The following is a 22,044-nucleotide window of genomic DNA, read 5'->3' as shown; positions in this document are numbered from 1 at the left end:
GTCGAACAATGCTTTTACCTTTTTTTTTCTCTCTTTAAAATTACTCGAAGAACATCACATCTGCCTTCAATAGACAGACTAAAGTGGAATAAATAGTTAAACAGAATTAGATAGTTCTGGCAGGTTCAGGGGGATGTTGAGGCTCCAAATAGCCAAGGCCCCGTGCGTGAGGGTGACTTATCAGACTTTCATGCTTCCATCTATATTTCATTCCTGAAAATTAGCGTCCAAATCCTTCTTGGTGAGCTGAGTTCTGCTGCTTCACCTCCTAAATGTTTCAGGATATCCGAGAATGTCTTTGCTACCCGTCGCACACATGTCAAAGATAATACTGAACCAAAATCCAAAGCAGCATTTACCTGCAATTGGTTTATATCTCAGAAAACCACAATCGAGTTTAAATCAAATAAATACAGCTGCAGTGTACAAACACACCAATTTATACATAATCCTTATTCCCTGTCTGTAAAGCTTTTATTTCATTTTATTTAAATAACTATATGCAGCCGGGAGGGTTCAAATGAAAATGAATTCATACATCTTTTGTTCTAATGTATTTAAGCTTGAAATTATGCATGCTGCTGATCAAAAGAGATTAATGAATGGCTTTATTTTCATCCAAGCACATTCTGAACAACCCCTTAAAAGCACTTTAGGCTTCGTTCAAATGGAACCCAGAGCGATTCTGTACATTTGGTCATCCATCTCTCGGGTTCCAATGGCTTTGAAACAATTTTACACATTAATTAACAGGCATTAAATGGCTTTGGCCTTGTTATAGTGTTATTTTCTAACATTCCAGGACGATAGGGCACTCAAGAAACGATAGAGTGCTCAAGAAACCATTAACTGGAGGATGGTGTCATATATTCCCTTTTTTTGTGCAATTTACCTGGCTGGAGTGATAAAACTAGGAAAAATGCTGATATTAGGGGTCCACGTTTGACCTTGACAGAACTAAATAGATTTCAACTCAGATTTAGGTAACACAAAAACAATAGCCGCAAGGCAGGACGAGATGATGCTGCGAACACCTGTACCAAAATCCATAAGCCAGCCAGAGTCATCTCAATGTCTGGCTGATGTTTACAACACAGAGGCCAAGTCTCTTTACTTCAAGAGCCAAAAATGAGACCCAAACCCATGAATGACAGTTAGAGGCCACTGATATAAATAAAAATGCAGACTGCCTCGCTCCGAGCACCCTGCAACCACACGGAATGTGAAAAAAGGCTCTGAAAGCGTGACAAAACAGATCCATGTGCAGTTTGAAAAGAGCATACAGGAGTAGATGGAAAGGAGGAGAGACGTTTTATCTACAATTCATATCCACAAACACGTACACTACATACTTTTATTCCAATATCTTAATCAGTCACTTCCCCAATATTCATATAAAAACCGCGCTTCAAATTTGGACCACAACTTTCTTAGGTTCCTTATGTTTAAACACATGAAACACGGCTTTACAAATTACAAAAAATGCAAGGCCCCAGGTCTCCTTAGTCACGTACTCTGTAAGGAACCACATAATAGCACCATGATTAATTACAAACTAATATACATTTCACAACAACAAAATTATTACAGCAACTGATGACACGACGCTACAGACAGACAAATAAAACCACAGTAAACTGACATCAATGCCAGACGTTTACGGTTTGTACGTTTGAGGATAGTTTAATTCATGGGAGACTTGAATAAAATCTATCATACAGACAGTCATAAGAACAGATGGCATTCAAAGAAAACTGTTTTAAAACCAATTTTTAAATATTCAGCATCACATAAGTCTTGTGTTTTTCCCTGCGTGTAAAAAAAAAAAAAGAAGTGTCCATGGCTCTTTTTTTAATTAAATTACTCCAACTGAAATAGCTCCCAGCCCGGTTAACCGTTGTAGCAAACCGGGCCGACCTGGAAACCGAATTTCTGGTTCCCGTTCCCAAAATCAGACACGGCGACATCGAGGATGGGGAGTGTGTTGGACAGCGGGGCGTCAAATTCCAGCACAGTCCTCTCCTGCCCTGAGCGTGACTATGGCGGGGAACACAATCCATCAGGTTGATCGGCTGACTGAATAAATGGTTTGCACTTACAATTAATTGCGCGTCTCCTACCTGACACCCGTCGTACAGCGCGCTGATGTAGTGCGTGTTCTCGTGCGTCAGCTCCTCCCCGTTGGCGCCTTTGAAGCGCAGTGCAAGCTCGTAGCTCTGGGGGGCGCTGTGCAGCCAGGCGGCAGAGTTGAGGCAGTTGTAGGTGAAGGTCTGCTTGGCTGTTGCACTCAGCAGCTGCAGGAAGGTCAGCTGGACCACATGGACGGGAATGCCCTCTGACCCAGAGTAGGAAAACTGCGCAAGAATCGAGCAAATATAAGTATACACATAAATCTAATGTGACAAGCCAAATAGTTCACTTTGTAAATCCAGCTAATAAAGTTTTAAACGCCTGAGGATCACAATGACCTTGATTTAGGTACCAAAGGTGATTTACTGTAATATTTGCCCATTCTACTGCAATTTTTGTGCTTTTACTTGTTATTATTCTTGAGGATTCGGTATTGAAAACACAGAAACTAGATCGCAGTCGCTTCTGTTTCTTCGTACACACATCTGTGGCCTTATGTGTTATTAATTTGTCCTTTAGTCCTCGACAGAGAAAGAGGGTTATCCAAACAGCCGGATTTATCCTTAGAAGACTGAATATGAGTGTTAAATAAATCGAAAAAAATACAGCGCCAGTGTACAAATACATCAACTGACACAAATCTTGAAGCTCATTCCCTGTTAAGTTTTTCATACCAGTAGAAATGTTGCTACGGAAACTCAACTGCAGTAATGCTGAGTGGCATTTGAGAATGGCCACACAGTATCCAGCATATTATGTCTCGCATTTATTGCTATGTAAAGGAGAACGCTCATCACACTCCACCTGTTTTCCTTTCCTGAAGTCACTGTACCAGGTACCCGGCTTTTCACCCTTCCAGCCTGCTAACTTCACCTGATGGAAAACAAAGCAAATTCAGCAAATCCCTCCTTAAAATGCCAATTAGAATGTTTTTATAAAACAAAAATGTGCATTATCCATGTGAAACTAACCGACTGGAACTTCTTGTCGGGGTACAGGCAAGTCTCTCCTTGTGCTGTGAAGTTGCAGAACACCTTGAATGAATCTCTATGGCAACCCTGGTTTGGATCTATCCAGTAATCACCTGGAAAGAGAGGGAAAGGGTAAGTGAGACACAGAGGCTTAAGAAACATGAGCTAAAAAGGCGAGCGGGGCAGATCTGTACATGCAGGCAGCCGTTTTGAACTCATGCAGGGAAAAACTCATTAACATACCGTTGGGGAGCTCCGGGTGGAGGAGCCACAGCTCCTTACAGGTGCGGGCCGGGCTGTGGTACGTCCCTAGAGGGTTCCGCAAACCTTCCACTTCTACTTTCATGGAAGAGAGAGACGCGAACACTTCCTCCATTTCTTGGCCCTCCTTTATCCATCCATTGTGTTCAGCCTGGTCCCCCTGCATCCACTCATCCTCGTTCCCACCGTATCCCTCCCTGCCCTCCTCCTCCTCGAAGGCAGCACCATCCACCATGTTGTAGGTTCTCCTTCTGTACCCCCGCTGTGGGAAGGGAGAAACCCCAGCTGCTGGTGGGCCCTGAAAATGGGAGAGAGCGCTGTGAAACCTTTCTATTACTTCAAAGGTTATGTACTCAGTTCTCAGGAAGTATCACTCACGGGGGGTCCTGGTTCTCCAGCGGGACCAGTGTCTCCTCTGGGACCAATTGGACCCTAAACATAGAGGGAAAAACACATCATATATAAGCAGCTTGTCTATCTGTTTGAGGTTCTCCGTCCACACTCCTGTGGATAAACCCAGTTATTATCAGGTCTTCAGAGTTCAGTTGGAGTTTTGGATTGTTTTTTATTGCCTTAGCTGGATGTAGGTGTTGGGAACCCCCCCCCCCCCCCCCATTTTTTCAATGATTACAGCTGATTTCTAAACATGTGTGAGCATCTGTGGTTCATTGTTACAGAAAGGGAATGTTTCTGTTCTGCATTTCTGTATGAGAAATTCTGCAGAAACTTAGTTGGATTGTCCGAAAGCTCATAGTTACCTGGTTGCCTTTTGAACCCTGGATGCCCATGGCACCCTGTGGGACAGGTTAAAGAAATTGACCAGAGTGATTCTGATGCCAATGGAAGGGGATGAACATTCCTGTATGTAAAGTTAAGTTGTATACTCACAGAAACACCCGTTGGGCCGGGGGGACCATATGGACCAGGTGGACCAAACGGACCCTGATATTAAACAAAAACAAGATGAAGAAGTGGTGTTTATACTGTCAATAACTAAGTTATTGACAACTTTACTATTTTTCTGACTGGTCATTTTCAGCACCTCATCTCCTTTTGGACCCGGTAGCCCCTGGTTTCCTGGTAGCCCTCGGTCCCCTTTTTCGCCGATGTCTCCCGGTGGCCCTATCAGACCGATTAATCCACCGTGACCCTGCAGAATGATTAGAGTTGAGGCTAAAAACCACGATGAGCGTGTACAATAATGCTAGTCATGAGTATAAGAGCACGTGTAGGCACCTTATCACCCCTCTTGCCGTGGTCTCCCTTAAATCCTAATAATCCCGGCGGACCCTGTGAAGGTCAAAGGTAAGTTTAAATGTATTGACTTTGGATAAAAAGCAATTCATTTGTCTCTGACTTTATTTCAGCAGACAAAGTGTAGACATATATTGTGTTTTAAATACTGTGGCTTCATATTTTATTGCCTCTATTTTCTCTTTGCTGATTGTTAAACATCCTACATTAAAACACGCTAATGTTGATAGATCCTACCATAGGACCTGGGGGCCCCGCCTGGCCAGGTGGTCCATTCAAGCCCTGCTCACCCTGAGAGAAGACAGACAAAACAGGTGATTCACCATCATTTTTTAAGATTTCACTATGGTCTTCTCTCACTTACCGCAGGACCAGGAATGCCTCTGAGACCCTGGGGGCCAGACTTCCCAGGGTGTCCCTGGGGACCTACTGGCCCTGTCTTTCCCATGAGACCCTCCAAACCATGAGCGCCCTGAAACCAGACGGCGCTCAATGTGACCATCTGAGGCTGCGACTCTTCAGAGTGAGTTATGTTTCTTTCTCACCTTTGCTCCTTTCAAACCTTCTTTTCCTCCCTTGCCTGGTTTTCCCAAGTGACCCTGAAGGACACAATTTCGAAAACCTTTCAGCCTGAATCCATCACACGGGTGCAGTGATGCACACATGCAGAAAAAAAACCCTAAAGTAGCAGAAAAAATCTATCTAACTCTAACAGGTCATGTGGGAGACATGAAGACAAAAACACACAGACCCTTCGTCCTGGAGGTCCAGGTGGTCCCGGTTCTCCAGTTGCTCCAGGAAGTCCCTAAAAAAACAACGATCAATAACTGGCAATAATTAGTGAAGCACATCATGAAAGAACTTCGTGGAGGATGGAGAGGCTCACAGATTTCCCAGGATCTCCGCTGTCTCCTTTAACTCCAGGCAAACCCTCCACACCCTGAGGTCAGAAATTCCATATGAGAAATGAGGAACATTTGAAAACAACCCCCAAAACATGTGTTTGTTGGGAGAAGAAGAAAAGGAACAAAAAAAAAGAAAGCTGATTAGACACTCACGTTGGGTCCAGCTTCCCCCTGCTGTCCAAAGTCTCCAGTGGCACCAATAGGCCCCTATCAGACAAAAAGAGCGTCGTTCATCTTGTTTTTCATGTACACACACACACACACACACACACACACACACACACACAGGGAGCAGAAAGATAAGATTTCTCTTACCATACTGCCCTTGGGTCCATCCTCTCCTTGGAGGCCCCTGGCTCCTGGAGGTCCAGGGGCTCCTGCAAGGCCCATGTCTCCCTTCTCGCCTTGGTCTCCTTTTTCTCCCTGAAAGCAAAGGAGAAAATTAGAAAAGTGGCATCTGTCGATGTTCTGATGATAAAAATGTGGCTGCAGAAAATGAGAACTCACGATCATTCCCGAAAATCCGGCAGGACCTGGGTTACCCGCCTCGCCATCCTCGCCCTTAGAGACGCAAGGATGAATATGTCAAACATCCAGAAAGATAATCACGTTGACTCATCATTATCAGGCGTTACTGCTGTCTTTACCTTTTCTCCAACGAGACCTGGCTGTCCAATCATGCCAAGACGACCGTTTGGACCCTGAAAATCAAACAGATATCTTTAGGAATCTGCTTGGATCCACTGCTGGGATCAGTGAGAATGCTAACTTCTGAGTCTTACCTGTCCTCCAATGGGTCCCTGAGCACCAGTAGGGCCTAGTTGACCAGGAGGACCCTAAAACCAGGAAGAAGCACATTTGTTAACTAAAACCATAAAATATAACCATATGATATCTAAGAGGAGTCCGAGATAAGCTCACCATCAGTCCCACGTGTCCACTCTCCCCCTTCTCTCCCGACAGGCCCGGCATGCCCTAAGGAAAGACAGACCATTAAAGCCATGGGTATGTTTCAAACATCTCACCTCTACACCACCTGCCATATGGGTCACACCTGTAGTCCTAATGGTCCTGGAGAGCCTTTAAAGCCTCGGAATCCCTCGTCCCCCTTTGGACCGTACATTCCCTGCTGTCCCCGAGGACCCACCACTCCATCTGCGCCCTGGTACACGTGGGACACCCTCATTCATCAATCACAGCGCAGTGCTTAAATGACTTTTAATTAGTGATGATGAGGCATCATTAGTTATTTAAGCTAGCAGAAGGCAAGTAAATGATCCAGACAGGTTTAATAAAGCTTGGGGGGGGGGAAAGCAGTTCAACTCTCATGTTGTAAAAGACACACCGGAACTCCTAGTTGACCGGCTGGTCCCTGTGGTCCAGTTGGGCCCGGCGGTCCCTGAAAAGAGAAAAGTAATCAGAAACGGCTTCGGTACGGTACTCCGTGTTCAGGGTGTTCTCCATCTTCCCACTTACTCCTTCCCCTTTGTCTCCTTTGCTGCCCTTCTGTCCAGGTTCTCCCTGTTCTCCCTGTGAGGACAAACAAAGACAGAAACCGTTATAGAGAAGCCGTGAACGCGAACGCTCCGCTATCTGATGATGAATCACGCACTCCACCTTATCTCCGTCGTCTCCTGGAAGTCCAGCAGGACCTGTAGGTCCCAGAGCTCCTAAAGGACCCTGCTCTCCATCCTGACCTGCAGGTCCAATCGGGCCCTTGTCTCCCTGAGAAACATTTCATTCTAGTTTATGAAGTCTCATCATGCTTCCACAAGTCAATAAACACAGATATGAATCCAGAATAGTTCTAGTTGGTTATGATTGCTGACTTACAGGCTCGCCCTTCTCTCCCATTGGTCCAGCCCCTCCCAGTGATCCTGCCCGACCCGGTTGTCCAATGGCGCCTGCAGGCCCCGAGGGGCCTCTCTCACCAGTCGGTCCCTGCAGACAGAATATGATGGTTTGATCATTCCTACAATTAAACTGTCAATAAAGCAGTACAGAACTATCCGACTGTGATTAACCTTGATTACATGAAACACATTGTATGATTTTGATTCTTTTTATTTCATCAGAAGAGATATGATGGGACTCACTATGACTCCTGGAGATCCAGCAGGTCCCAGTGCTCCTTTCAAGCCATGGGGTCCCTGGAAAAAAAAGCACAAAGAGCTGATTAAACAACTCAGTAACAACCGGATCATCTACGAATGTGGATTTTGAGAATGGATCCGAGTAAATATAGCCTAGCATCGCAATGCCATTTTCTGCTCAACAATAAACTGCATGTTGTCTGTGTGGGTGTTACCATGACTCCAGGGGCTCCTCTGTTCCCTCTAAATCCTTTCATTCCCGATGGACCATTCTTTCCAGGAGTTCCTGGTAAACCTGGATCACCCTGAGAAATAAAACACACATCAAGTCAAAGAGACTCTGATAGTGCTGCATCCCTGCTAATAATGATTACTGTGTGAGGAAGATATGTTCGCACCTTTCCACCTTCCTTCCCAGCAGACCCAGGTAAACCCTGCTCACCAGGTACACCTGGAGCCCCCGGGTGGCCACGATCCCCAGTAGGACCAGGCTCACCTGATTTCCCCTGAAACCCACAAAAGTCTTGATTACACTAGCACAGACGAGGTATGAGAAAGATGGGCTCAAAAGGTCTCAGTTGAGATCACCTGTGGCCCCACAACACCTGTTGGTCCCGGCGGCCCCGTTTTTCCTTGGAATCCCTGCACTCACAAAAAAGACAGATAGGAAAAAGAAACACTCTGCTGCATGTAGACAGACTTTTAAACCCACTGACACCAGAGGTGACCTAACTTACCGCCTCTCCTCTTTGACCTGGGTGACCTGGAAGTCCATCCTTCCCAGCAGGCCCCTGACAACAAATCAACTCAACTGTCAACTGTTCACATAATACTTAGCCATTTCAAATATTCTTAGGTGCAGAGAGGTGGTTATTGTTACAGGAAATTAAACCAATATGCTAAATGCTAGGGCTAAATTTCAGGTTCTTCAGGAGCTGTAAGCTCTCAGCCCTGCCACTGGGTGGCGGTAGTTGTGGCCATGGCTCACAAGTGCGTCACAAATTAGCTCATCTGACCTAAAGACCTCACAACTCACATTTGATCCTTTAGGTCCAGGCTCTCCATTCCTTCCTTGTGGCCCTTGGGGACCCTAAAATGACATAATCACATGTCAGTCAATCAAATCATCAATCAATAGCATACTGTGTATTTACAAAGCTTTTTTTTACCCTCTCTCCGGGAGAACCTGGGGGCCCATCACTCCCTGAGACTCCCTATGATGAGATGAAGAACGGAGGCAGTCATGGACAGAAACTGATGAAGCGAAGCTGATCATGTAAGGGAATCCACCCATCAATGCTAACTCATGAGGTGTTCCCACTGGCTGATAGGAAAGTCAGCTGACCTTTTCTCCGGGTTTTCCTGTGGGTCCTTTTGCCCCTCTGCCACCTCGTGCTCCCTGTTTCAGAAGACAGAGATGACAGCAGTGGACAAAGGCTTACATTTTCAGGGTTTTATTAGATTCCTGGGTCAGTAAACACAGTGATGAGATCTGTGATGCTGTGAGCATCAATGACACATCTGTACGGAGCAGCCATGTTCCCAGAACAGCCCTGATGTTCACTCGCCACTCAATCCACCGGGATGTTGGACAGACTTCTTTCTAAAACTGCTTTATAAAATTGGACTCGACTTTACACCAGAACTTTAACTTAGGGTAGAACCATGTCTAGTTCTGAGTAACAGCACTTACATTTGGACCCCTCTGGCCGACCCCTCCTGGTTGCCCACCGGGACCCTGAGTAACACCACAGGAGATGGGACGTAAGTGGAAAATTCTGATTATCTTTATTGTTGCCATTATTCAACACCATGTACTCACTTTCTTCCCCTTTTCTCCCCCTGGTCCCAGTCCACCAGGAAACCCATCACCACCCTGGGGAAGAATGAAGAACCCATGTTACACGTCACATCAATAATGCCAATAGCATCTGACATTCAGACAGTCAGCTGTGGATTATTTTACCTTCGGTCCCAGTCTTCCTGGATATCCTGGCAGCCCAGGAACTCCCAATTTTCCCTAAAAACACACAATGAAAGCCTTCATTGATTTTGATGGGGTTTACTTTACTGACTTTACTGTAGTAAGTTGCCTTTATCTGAGTTCCAACCAAGTGCTTATTGTTTGATGATCACTGAGGCTGATCATCATTCCATCAATAATCATTGAAGTTAATACATTAGCTTCATTTGAATCAGTTTTATGCTACATGCCTTCTCTCCTGTATGACCAGCAGGACCGAATTCTCCCTTAGGACCCAACTGGCCTTTGAGGCCCTCAGGTCCATCTTCTCCACGGGTACCTGGAGCACCATTTTCTCCAGAGTCTCCCCTCTCTCCCATCTCTCCTTTGGCACCCGGAAATCCATCCTCTCCCTGTTCTCAGGATAGTTTGTGAGGCAGTAAGACACAAAATCCAGTTTACAGGACATTATAAAGTCCCATCCTGTGCTATTTTTAGAAGTGGGGGGGGAGGGACCCTGTTTTTTTCGCCTCACTCACCTTTTCACCTTTGCTTCCCTTAAATCCTCTGATTCCATCTGCTCCCTGTAAAACATGAGACAACAGAAGCTGAATCATCACTGGTTCCTCTGATGTTCGCATTTAATAGATACAGTACCTAAAAATAAGCAGATTTGGTTGGAACAGTGAAATTAAGTGTGCGTGACTGTGATTTCCTCAATCAATTGAAATTTCTCTTTATTCCACCTTAACTCCTCGCTGTCCAGGATATCCCACAGGCCCCTGCACTCCTTGAGGACCCTGAAAATGGATACGCTCTCATTAAATGCACAATTTCATGACTGATGAGGTCATTCCAACAGCATACCTAACCATGCATGATCATGTAGCTTTCATTTGAAAGAGTAGCTAAGCCTGAAACATACTTACTTACTTAAATTTAGACTTACCGGCAGACCTTTTTCTCCCGGAGTTCCCTCTCTTCCTGGGTGACCCTGATCAGAGCAGGAAAATATCAGATTAAAGTCTGGGGAGTTCTTTAACATCAGTTGTGTTAATTAGTCAGCAGATTAGGTATTCATGTACGTACAGGAGGGCCATCATTTCCAGGTAACCCCTGCGTTCCTTTCTTCCCTTGAGGCCCCTTTAAGAGGAAGGTCAGGCAGTCAGTCAGGTAATAATAAGAGCTGCTTACAAAAGTGAAAAATGGAAGTTTTACCTTCTCTCCTGGCAGCCCAACTAAGCCCTGAGGACCAGGAAAACCCTGTAGGACAGGTAGATCTTCATTATTTCAGTGTGAAAAAAATTCTTTCAGCATTTTAACTCTCCTCTGCTCATACCACAATTCCTGGGTTTCCCTGCTGACCGGGTGCTCCGACTTCTCCCGGGGGACCCTGTTACAGACAGGCAATGGTGTCATGGGAGGAACCTTGTTAGTAGGGTCTACCGTCTCCTACCTCCCCATACTCACTATGTTTCCTTTAGAACCTTGAACACCGTCTACTCCTGTAATGCCCTGTGAGGACAAAAAGGAAGAGAGCAAATAAAAGGGTCATGTTGTTCTGTATCCTGAAGTATCCTGGAATATCGTGGAAAGCATTTATTCCTTAAACAAGCCAATAATTAACGCACTTCTGCACCTCACAAGTTACGACTTGCAGCCCCCAAACCTAAAACAAACAGAGTTGTACAACAAAGGGAGTGCTTGAGGTGTTTTAGGGAGGTGATGATGTGCTCCAAGAAAGAAATTTTCTCCGCTCAGCAAAGAATGACCCGACTAAAATAACACGCCAATTAAACTTTTAAGAAAGGCTTTTAAAGCCAGTGTTTTGCTCATGTGCGTAGGAAGAGCATCACTTAAGCGACCCGGATTAGTGAGTTAGGTCGGCACTCGGAGCAAAAAGTATAGAAATCTCACTCACAGTCAGGCCCGGTGGACCAGGGCGACCTCTGGAGCCAGGTAGACCTCTGGAACCCTAAAGCAGGCATCAGTTACATCAGTTTAATCATCCCAGGAAGTCTGTGGCATCAGGATCCATATGCACAGTAGTGAAAGCTTTTATAGTCTAGATTATCATATACAAACAACAGTAATTTGGATGTATTGTGCATTGGCACTTACAGCTTCACCTGCTTGCCCTCTTGGACCCAGTGGCCCTTCAGATCCCTGAAGAAATATTTTTTCAAAATTCAAATATGACCACATCATAACTGTATAGAACCAACTCGCTGTGAGCCCTCATGCAAACAGTAGACACTCACCCTTTCTCCTGTCTCTCCAGGAGGCCCTGGTGGTCCTGGTTTACCCCTGTCCCCCTAACAAAACAAACACTGATGTTGGCATTGGGATATTTCTGCATTCACTCATTTAGCTAAACAACTCACCTTGTGTCCTTTGTATCCAGGAAGCCCTGGCAAACCATCAAAGCCTCTATCGCCCTGAGGAAAAGGTGCCAACAGAAGAAGGGACGTCAAGAGGAAGAAGAAGAGTTGCAAAGTGAGCTTTAGACCTGTGAGGTCAGCTCTTCCTCACCTTTGGTCCCGCATCTCCAACTTCTCCACGGCCACCGTCTGCTCCGTGTTGACCCTAACACACAAGGAACACAAGCCGTTCAGACCGATGTTGTTGATATCCGAGATAAACAGCAGAACATAAAAACATCATACAGATTCGGCTACAGGATAAATGAGTAAACTCACCCTTTTCCCGATTTGTCCGTTCTGACCTGGGCTACCTGGCAGTCCTGGAGGACCCTGAGTGAAAACACGAGGAAAGACAACAGAGGACAGTAGAAATGGTTCTGAGATGAGTTCCAGATTTCTTTAGAGGTTGAGTCCAGCAGACTCACCGCCTGGCCCATCTCTCCTCTGCTTCCCTTCAGGCCAGAAGGTCCTGGAAAACCCTGAACAAATAAGAATCATGAAAACAGCAGCAGTCAAAACACTGTTCAGGTTGCTTTTAAAAATAAAAAATAAAGAGAAGCCCAAGAAAGTTGTTGGGCCTCTTATTTTAGAATAATGTGACATCACGCACCAGTGGTCCAGGTCTTCCTCTAAGGCCCAGCGGACCTGGTGGGCCCTTCAGGGCCAGCTAGCAGAGCATATAAAAATCAGAATCAAACTGCAGCAGCTCCACACCAGCTGTTAGTGCCTGTGCATTTCAGATGTCATAAATTATATTTAAGGCGTTTGAGTACCGTGGTCTGCTGCAGGATCGCCTGGGCCTGAGCTTCCTGTGCAGATCGCCCCATACCTGTCTTTGGATCACCGCCAGCCTGGAACTGCACACACGCACACACATTTTATGTCAAACTCAGTACTCCACCCTGTGGCCACTCTCTTGAATTGCACTCACGGCAGTCACAGTATTGCAATAAAACTTTAAGTGTCGTCCAAAAGCACCAACATCAGTGCTCAGAAGCAATTTTAGACTTTGAAGGTGATTATTCAGCTGTATTGCCAACAATCATCTAGAAAAAGCGGGAAAAAATCCACCTGGTCACAGCTTTGGTTGGCTCGTAACTCTGACTGACTGCTTTATAGAATCTGTGTCTCTTTTAAGTTCAAGTTTAGTCACCAGCAGGTGATAGTTTTTCTTGCTTAAAAAGTTACGTAACGCTTCCTATCATCTCTCAGTTAGAGTATTTGCACTCTGCCAGCGGCTCCTCTGAGGTTTATTAGGACCAAATGACTGCCATAGCAACGTGACTTCAGCATGCGCGGCCTCGGGCAGCTCAGAAATAGTGTTGTTACCGGTATGAGTATGACGTTTCCTGGGGGACCAGCTACTCCATCAGCTCCGTTAAGGCCCGGTCGCCCTGGAGGGCCCTGAGAAGAGTCAGAGGAGGACACTTATGTAAAAGGCCAAATATGCCATGGACTCATCAAGCATGCAGCGAGCTGTCCTCACCAGCTCTCCGGGGTCTCCTTGAGGTCCTATTGGTCCTATTACCCCAGGAGGCCCTCTTTCACCCTGAACACAGGCAATTAAAACTCACTGCTGTGGTATTTAGCATCTTATTCTGAAGAACGTGTACTAACCTCAGGTCCCTCTGGGCCGTAGGGTCCAACGATCTGAGTTCCCTGCAGAAGTATAACAGTTTATGACATCAAGTCTATATTTGATCTTCTATATTGCCAACAGTCATCTACCTGAAACCTGACCAGAATAGAGTGTTTCTTAACATAATCATGATGGCTACCTGCATCAATTTGTCTGGAAACAGTACATCTTAATCCACACACAAAGATGTTAAAATGCTGCCTCTTGTAAAATGTTACTCCTCTGAAGCCTTTCTTTATTTACACAGTGCATGTTTTTAAACCTTTTATTACCGTTCCATAATATCCTGGTTCTCCTTTTTCTCCTTTCTCCGGTAAATTCTAAGGATAGAAAACAAATGTATCCATTAGTTGGCAAAGACTAAATGAATAAAAATGGTCCTCCGAGCAATATCTGGACCGTTACCTGTGTGTTGAAGAGGACCTCCCGTTCCCTTTCAGCTGGCCCATAACGTTCCTCCTCTTCTTCATATTCGTACTCGTTTAGAAGGGCTAAGTCTGTCGTGTTGTCATAATCTTCATACTCTATGATCTTGTGGGTTAAACAAGACACAGGAAATGACAAAAGGCGCAGAGAGCATGATAAACAACCACTGATGGTCAGTCTCACCTCATAATCTGTGACATTGGGACTTGTAGTCACAGTGGAAATGGACAAGTCCTCATACAGGTCACTGTAGTCAAACTCCTCAAACTCCTCAGCCACATGTTTCTTCGGTGTTCCCTCCACCTGAAACCACAAACAACATGTTAAGACATTTGGCATTTGCATAATATTGATCTGATTGATCATAACTGGTACAGAACTGAGGCTGCCAACTGTTAGCACATAAATAGTTCCTGCTGAGAAAGACTTCCCCGAGGATCGGACTGAACAAGCCAGCAAATTTCCATGAAATTTCCTGCCCAATCTTGGCTTCTCCCTGCCGTCTGTATTTCTGCTGCAGCAGCAATAAAATAGCGCAACACTTGAGCTTTGAGCTGTAGGCCAGATGATAAATCAGCGGCAGCGGAAAGGGACTTGAATAGTTTCCCAGGAGTGCGGAGAGTTTGGCAAGGACCAAGAACCTTGGCAAAGAGTACTGGACCGCAAAAGCATGTAGTGGGATAGAAACAGCAAGTTAGATGTGATACTGAGGATGTAATTGATGCTAAATTGTAACCATATTTGCCTTGTAGGCTTTCAACCAATAACTGCTCTATCAAATTAAAGCTTAAGGGGTCCTAGAATTCCAGCTTTCTATACCTGAGCTGCAACAAAACGATGGTTCCCATCAGTTTTTTACCTCCTCGGCCTCTGTCAGGATGTTGTTGTATGGCAAAGGTGCGTCACAGTCTGGAATGTAGTCCTGGCAGTACGTCTCTGCAGATCTGGGGTCGTCGATGATTAGCAGCTGCTGGATATCGCCCTATGTCACGATATGGCACAGAGAGAAATCTTTAGGACACTGATTGTCGACATCAAAAGAAAACATTGCTGTTTTGCCTGGGCACATCTGTTGTTGTAGTCAGACTCAAGTTATTTAACAAGTTCTTTTTACTGCTGGTCTGTGCTTAATCATCTCCAGATCCTCAGTCTTGAGTCTGAGAATTAAGATCAGAGAGGACGCTCTCTTTCTAGATACAGTATACATCCACACATGGAAGTAGAGCCAGGCTCAGAGTACCGTGGGAGGTCAGTTTAACAGCTGGACCACCCGAAACCCCTGAAAACTACCCCATTTACAGCACACGTCAACACCTGCAAGTAAAACACCCCGATGGCAAATCGCAAAATGTCTTGAGCGCTGATCATTTGAGGTTTTAATCCCATCAATGATAAAGTCCCTGATCTGAGATGGTTGGGGATGAAATCAAGGAAATTAGAACTTTGAATAAAAGTTTAAGTTTACATGGTCAAAACACAGAATGGAAGAAATTGTATCAACAACATTTAATGAATGACTGCCTATTACTTCTCTTTGATTTAACATGGGATAAAACTACAATTAAATAAAACTGACGACGATTAGAATGTGTAGTACGTATTTACAAACACTGGGGGGCAGTCTAGAAAGACGAGCCTGTAAATATACTGTAGATGTGATCTTATCAGATCAAAAAACAAACACAAACACAAATATCATTTCAATAGGTTATTGTGGGATTTGTATGATTGAATATTTTGCCAATCCTAAATGGGTTCATGCTTCAGAGGGCAGACTGAAATATTGTACTCAAAAACAATGTCTCCATGTAAATTATCGTGGCCCACAACGAACATATAACACACTCACCTCAAACACGCCTTCATCCAGAAGTCTCATTCCAAATACAGTCACCCCCTCAGTGCTGACCTGGGGGTCAAAACCTCTGAGCAAGTCCAGGGTGTCCAGTTTGACACAGTCTAGGTAGAGAGTCACTGACTGGCCCTCCACGCCGTAGGCTATTCTGTGCCACCTGGCAGGAAGGAGAGGAAAATATTCCATATTTCTGTCTTTGTGCAACTTTAAATACAGGAAGAGATAAACACCAGGTTCTTGAGTGTTTACCCACTTGCCATCAGCCAGGTTGATCTTCCTAAAGGTGGGGTAAAGCTCTGGAGATGGCTGACCCTCGTGGTCCTCGTAGAGGAAAACAGGAGAACGACCAATTTCCACACCCAACTGTTGTGTTCCCTGAAATAAATAATACATACTATTTATTTCTAATAATAATCATGCGTGGCATCCTGCCATCAGACATTAATAGAATATCAACATCACATCGTTTTAGAGTTTAGTGGGATAAAACCAATATAAGCATGTCTTTATTGGGACAGGATTCAGAGGAGCCTTCTTTCATGGATTCATACCTGTGAGTCGTATAAGGAGAGCAAAAAGACCTGCGAGTCTTTCACGGCTCTCACTGTTGTCATCACGGAGAAATTCATGGGGAAGGAGGAATCTGGGGGACAGGAATCCATAAACAGCAATCAAACGGATTCATTGCTGCATTTCATTTACAGATTTCCACCAGTTTTGACAAAAACCTACCGGGGAAGAACTGTCTGGTGGGCGCGCTCAGCTGAATCTTCTTGTCAATCTTGAAGGCCAGATCTGACAGCTCCTGTCCTTCTCTGCTGGTGCACAGTCCTGCCTCCAACGACACGCCCTCCATGTCCTCCGACAGCTCCAGCACCTTCAGCACATCGATAAGTTCACCTGCCGAGGAAATGGGAGGTGCTGAGCTTTCAACTTCAAAATGCCACAGAATCTACCCCTCACCAGAGGTGACTAAAGTGCTCTTATTGTTTCTTTAAGTCGCCAAAGTGCCAATAACACAGAGTTCATACAAGAGTGTAATGATAACAGTCTGTGGGCGAGTATTACTTTCTGTTTAAAGTAAAGTAAAGGATAAGGGTGATGATAAGAGGCTTGTGCTGTACAATTTAGAGCACGCACATTCATTTTAGGATTAGCTGCTTTATTGTTTTTTTTCTGCATTTGCACTAATCAGGTAGCCACGATGAAGCTCAGGGGGTCCAGTCATCATTTTACTCCACCAACGAGTGAGACCGCCCTGGATCAAAGGATCCAGCTGGGGTTCTCTGATCATGATAGAAGGAGATATTTGTCCCCAAACAGCAGAGAGATGAAGAACAAGCATTTCTCTGGCAAGTGTGAGGAAAACCCAGGTGTGCTAAAAATAACCAAGAATCAGATCAACCACATGAAGCAGGAAACGACTGAAATGTTCAAGATGTGACCGGAGAGAGGAACCCATATGGACATCCCTCCTCGCACAACCCTGGAAATCTGCGAGATCGACTGAGGAGAAAAAGATGGTTGGGTGGATCGGGGGGGCAGAAATGTGTGGCTTACAGACCGTGAAGAGGTGAGGGAAACGGGTTAAAAAGGAGGAAATAGTAGACAGTGGGGGAGAGGAGGACATGCCTCTACTGGTACAGCTTCTTTTCTCACGTATTTCTGGGGCTTATGTGAAGCCTCGACCTGCCTCACACACATAAACACACACAAACACACACAAACACACACACACACACACACACACACACACACACACGCAGGCGTCTGAGTGCCAGATGTATTTGGTGCTCATTTTTGTATGTCTGTTTGTCTGTCCGCCTGCTGGCACAGCTTGTAAATCTGTCGGATGCATTCATTAGCTGTTTCACCTCTTTTTTTTCCCCAAAATGCTGTTGTTGTGCAGTTCCTCCCTGTTTTGGATCACACAGTATTTTGTGTTCTAATCACTCATTAGCACAACTCGCTGGTAATACTTTTGCTGATCCTTGTATATAAAGAAACAGCCAGGACAGCATCACCCTGTGCTCTTCAGTCAATCAATTTTGGTTATGTTAAGTACAAAAATTTATTTGATGTGTGTGTGTGTTTGTGTGTATGTGTGTGTGTGTACGTTCTGGTGTCCATCACTGGCTGCCGCTATCCCGAGGCTCTGAGCTGTGGTAGGAGAGGGACTCTGATCGACATGCACACACACGCTGAGATGTCAGATGTATGCTTCAGCGGGGTCTCAAAAGGAAACTCCACCCGTTCGGAATTGTTCATATATATCACCGAAACCAGATCAAACGAGGATTAGAGACGCTGTCTACAGTCAGGCAGATGGCAGCGGGATGGAGATCTATCGGACGCCTTCTGCTAACTCCTCATTTAAGTATTTTCCTTGCATATGTACATTTACATTCCTGAGTGCAGACTTTGACCTACACATTTTACTTTTTAACTCCTCACAGCGATAACCGTTCCAGACCTGCTCTTAAAAAGCGAAGGCGGTGTTGCAGTCAAGTGGAGGTCATCACCTGTTACTAGAGATTGACCTCTCGGGTTGCACTTCTACACCAGTGTACAAAAATGCTTACTGGAGCAGATGCACAGGATGCACGCATGTACAAACCACGCAGAGAGGCAGATGTTGCACAGGGCGTCGTTAGCATTTCACCACATTCACTGTACACGGCTCAGTCTCCAACCATTTCTACAAAAACTTGAATCCTTTTATGGCTCATAATCAAAAGAAGAATGAAACAAAGCACACAAAAGACTATAAAGTGCAGAGCGCGCCGGATAGACCATATGGTTCTTTTCCTTTCAGCTGGCTATAATCAAACACATGCAACGCTGCAAGGTGGTAAGAGCCACAAACACTCAGTGTCTCCATCACAAAATCAGTGGTGTCACCACATCAGCCTTGTCTCATTCTAACAGAACAAGGTCATCGTACCACTCAGACATAATCCAGCAATAATCGTTCGCCGCAGGATTCCAACTCTTCTCACACAACATCTTTTGTATCCTTTTTACTGTTGGGCCGAGATGTTTGGAGGACAAAGGATGGGCTTTTACAACATATTTGGGTTAAAACGGCAAATTAAAGTGTTCAGATTAACAAAGTTGCAGTTTAAACTTCACCAAAGTGTGGGCAAAACTGATTCTGATCTCTGCTAGCATGTGGTGAACATCTTTCCACAACAGTGGTGCCTGTAGCAATATTCCAGTTTGTGATGTCCCAGCAGGAGGTCCTCATTGTCTGTCTGATCAACAGCTAACAGGCCGCTAATTGTCAAACTACTGTCTGCAATCCCACGAAGGACTGAAATGGAACAGCCGATGAAATATAAGCAAGATGTGGGGAGAGGAGGAAGATCTTCATGTGCACATGCTGCACAGGGCTTCACATGTGCCACACACCTGCCCAGATGTGATGTACACACAGATCTTTGGTCAACAAATAGCATGTCCGTGCTAAAAAACTATCCAAGCAACCACTCAACACAATCAATAAATAACAGAGCTGTGCCGTGCTGAGACAGCACCTGAAAGCACACGTTGTGTACAGTCGATAAAGGTAAGAGGGTGAAACACCTGAGGCCAAACCAGCAGGACCGTAACTTGAGCTCAGGTGAGGATAATTCACAGTCAAACAGGCCAGCAGGTATGACACCTCTCATCTGAAAGAAGGCCAGAACACAACCACAGTGACCTCCGAGGGAGGTGAATAATAGATGCCGTTTGACCCGAGTCCATGCATCATTCATTTGTCAGAAAAGTGATTTTTTTTTTTTTTAAAAAGAAGAGAGAGTGAGAGAGAGAAATGTGTTTGTTACATTCCTGTTTACCAGGATGCCTCCAATGAGCACCAGGTGTGACATGTTAATGGTGTCCACAACCTGACCTAGTTTGACTTCAGATGACCCTTAAGGACTGCAGGTCAAATGATTCACTTCAGTAATGACCTTCACAGACCGAAATGAGCTTTACCAAGTTATTTGAACTGAAAGTTGCTCAAAAAGATGCTAGACAACTTAAATGTCTTACTTCTACGTCATTTTGATTTATTATGAGACTTGTTTAAATAAACAGAGAGATTCCCTTGATCTCCACTCAGGGCTAAGCACTAATGGTGACTACAGGTTTACTGGACCTATAAAAACAACTTTTGTTTGCCCCAGCAACCTCAGGTGGAGGCAATCTGGGGAGGTTTCTGCTGAATCATTACAACTAAAACAAGGGTTAAAGTATAAATCAATGTGATTGTTTTTACATTTCTGCATTTTAAAAAAAAGTAATTTGGCGAGTTACCGGCACAGATGAGCATAATGTTAGTCTGCTAGCATTAGCAGAACATAGGATAAGGGTGTGGGGCTGCATTGTGATGAGGTTGTGTGTTGCTCTAACCGCACTTTATACCATGTATTTTGCAGTTATGGGCACTCACTGATCTTTAATTTCATGTTTGCTTAGCTAAACAAAAACTGGTAAATAAACTGCAACCATGGACCCATATGAGTTCATTTGCTTCCCATGTGGAGACCTGATGTAGGGACAGCAGAGAAAGGACAGAGTTTGTTTTGAAATAGGAAATTAGTTCAATAAAGGCAAAAAAGGAAAAAGTTTAAGAAGAAGTGTGGGTTATGTTTTACTGCAGCCTGCCACCAGATGGCAATAAAGACGATATAAACGCACTTTTTCTCAATGGAAATCACATTAATGCCTTGCTTTGCAGCTTTAACCTGCTTTTACGTTAATTATTATATTTTATTATTACAATTGACTTAAAATCCATCAATTAGGAGGCACATTAATTTAGCACCTTCCTAGTAAGCTCTTATTCCTCCCTGAAATCGTGCCTCAGAACCATATAAAGTATATTTTTTAAATTCTGCAGAGGTTTTTCCCCTACCTTTCCCCGTGTGAATCACCGCAAAGAGCAGCGCGAGCAGCCACGTCCGGTCCCATCGATCCATCACGGCGCATCAGAAGTGATCGATCTCGCGCTCCCAGTAATTCCCCTCGTGGCGCCCGGGAGCTCCGCGGGACACCTGACGAACGCCTGCCTCGAGTCTGCCGCCACGCGCACACCCCGTGCCAGGTGGGGACTCAAACCTGCGCGTGCAGAGAGGTGGGTTTTAACGGTTCTGAATGACAGCGCGCTGCCACATAAGTGAGCTCCTGACCTGGCTGAGGACGGATGGAGAAAGGACCGCGGTCACGGGGAAACAAAGTCTAAATCATGGAAGGTCTCCTCGGTCCGCAGAGAGCCTTCCTCACGCCTTCTCTTCCCTCCTCCACCTCACCCCCACCCCTCTCTCCTCCTCGGCGACCCCTCCCTCTATATGAAGCTGTGCAGACTGTATATGGTATCAATAAAGCCTTACATGTGACATATAAATAAATCTTTTTACCTTTCGATCTTTTGAATCAAATTTCAGGTTGCTGAATCTTATACTGGAACAAATCAATTTGTGTGTGTGTGTGTGTGTGTGTGTGGGGGGGGGGGGGGGGTACTGGCCTTTTTCAGGACTGTGGGTGGGCCGGCTCGTCTGCATCATTACTGTATGTAGTGCTGTAAGTGGGTCTAACATACATAAGTATGTGCACATTTTTACAAAGATCGCTGTAACATTGGCACAAACAATGAACATGTGCAGCCAGTTAATGCTTCCACATTAAGGAAGGGTTTTTTTTGTCAAAAGTATCAGATCCAAATGTAAACCAGCCCAACATATACAGTGAAAAGTTATTCCCATTGTTTTCCCTTGCTCTCTCTCTCTCTCTTCCTTCTCTCTCTCTCTCCACACACACACACACACACACACACACACGCGGCATGCTAGAACAGGACAACATTGCTGCCCAACTAATAAAAATATGCTGCTACAGATTCCAAATTCCACTGCCTGTCTGTCTTTGCCCACCACACACACTTAAAACATAAATGCCCCACGTTCGGCTTATAGACACAAGTAGCCAACGCCTTTCTTCCCTTCAGGGGTATATGTCCTGTTTTAGCTGTAATGTATAGAAAGAAAGACTAACTTTGGATAATCAGCAATGTAGATGCATGTTTCGTGAACTATTTTTTTCTACAAAAAACTTTATGGGGCAAATAGGTTGCTGGTGT

General features: G+C 44.9%; 1 protein-coding gene across 1 annotated transcript; it reads right to left on the bottom strand.

The window, feature by feature from the left end:
* Positions 1-1,293: 1,293 nt before the first annotated feature.
* Positions 1,294-21,228, bottom strand: LOC101072271 (collagen alpha-1(XI) chain-like). Its single transcript, XM_029850525.1, has 67 exons — positions 21,098-21,228; positions 20,824-21,026; positions 16,653-16,820; positions 16,472-16,563; positions 16,174-16,295; positions 15,915-16,077; positions 14,925-15,047; positions 14,249-14,368; positions 14,045-14,170; positions 13,912-13,959; positions 13,618-13,659; positions 13,487-13,549; positions 13,330-13,404; positions 12,774-12,857; positions 12,611-12,667; positions 12,426-12,479; positions 12,277-12,330; positions 12,110-12,163; positions 11,962-12,015; positions 11,839-11,892; positions 11,699-11,743; positions 11,499-11,552; positions 11,048-11,092; positions 10,917-10,970; positions 10,796-10,840; positions 10,667-10,720; positions 10,527-10,571; positions 10,324-10,377; positions 10,117-10,161; positions 9,829-9,990; positions 9,581-9,634; positions 9,437-9,490; positions 9,308-9,352; positions 8,960-9,013; positions 8,784-8,828; positions 8,651-8,704; positions 8,352-8,405; positions 8,203-8,256; positions 8,013-8,120; positions 7,830-7,919; positions 7,618-7,671; positions 7,355-7,462; positions 7,139-7,246; positions 6,998-7,051; positions 6,867-6,920; positions 6,576-6,683; positions 6,443-6,496; positions 6,304-6,357; positions 6,169-6,222; positions 6,029-6,082; positions 5,837-5,944; positions 5,675-5,728; positions 5,503-5,556; positions 5,368-5,421; positions 5,162-5,215; positions 4,981-5,088; positions 4,854-4,907; positions 4,599-4,652; positions 4,405-4,512; positions 4,251-4,304; positions 4,121-4,156; positions 3,741-3,794; positions 3,345-3,660; positions 3,102-3,214; positions 2,935-3,003; positions 2,121-2,354; positions 1,294-2,037 (listed from the first exon to the last, which is right to left on the bottom strand). The coding sequence occupies exons 2-67, from the start codon at positions 20,885-20,887 to the stop codon at positions 1,891-1,893; spliced, it is 5,205 nt and encodes a 1,734-aa protein (XP_029706385.1). The 5' UTR covers positions 20,888-21,026; positions 21,098-21,228; the 3' UTR covers positions 1,294-1,890.
* Between the last annotated feature and the right edge of the window lie 816 nt (positions 21,229-22,044).

The sequence above is a fragment of the Takifugu rubripes genome, chromosome 17, assembly GCF_901000725.2.
Source record: "Takifugu rubripes chromosome 17, fTakRub1.2, whole genome shotgun sequence".
NCBI classification, from domain to species: domain Eukaryota; kingdom Metazoa; phylum Chordata; class Actinopteri; order Tetraodontiformes; family Tetraodontidae; genus Takifugu; species Takifugu rubripes.
The sequence above is the reverse complement of the archived record's forward strand: the minus strand, read 5'-3'. Positions and strand labels throughout refer to the sequence as shown.

Excerpts from the sequence above, each read along its gene's own strand:
- LOC101072271 (XM_029850525.1), bottom strand. The coding sequence starts at position 20,887 with ATGGATCGATGGGACCGGACGTGGCTGCTCGCGCTGCTCTTTGCGGTG. Across the intron at positions 10,162-10,323 it reads CTGGACAGCGAGGAGTTAAG|GGAGCAGATGGAATCAGAGG; the intron begins GTGGAATAAAGA and ends CATGTTTTACAG. Across the intron at positions 4,908-4,980 it reads GAGGCATTCCTGGTCCTGCG|GGTGAGCAGGGCTTGAATGG; the intron begins GTAAGTGAGAGA and ends GTCTTCTCTCAG.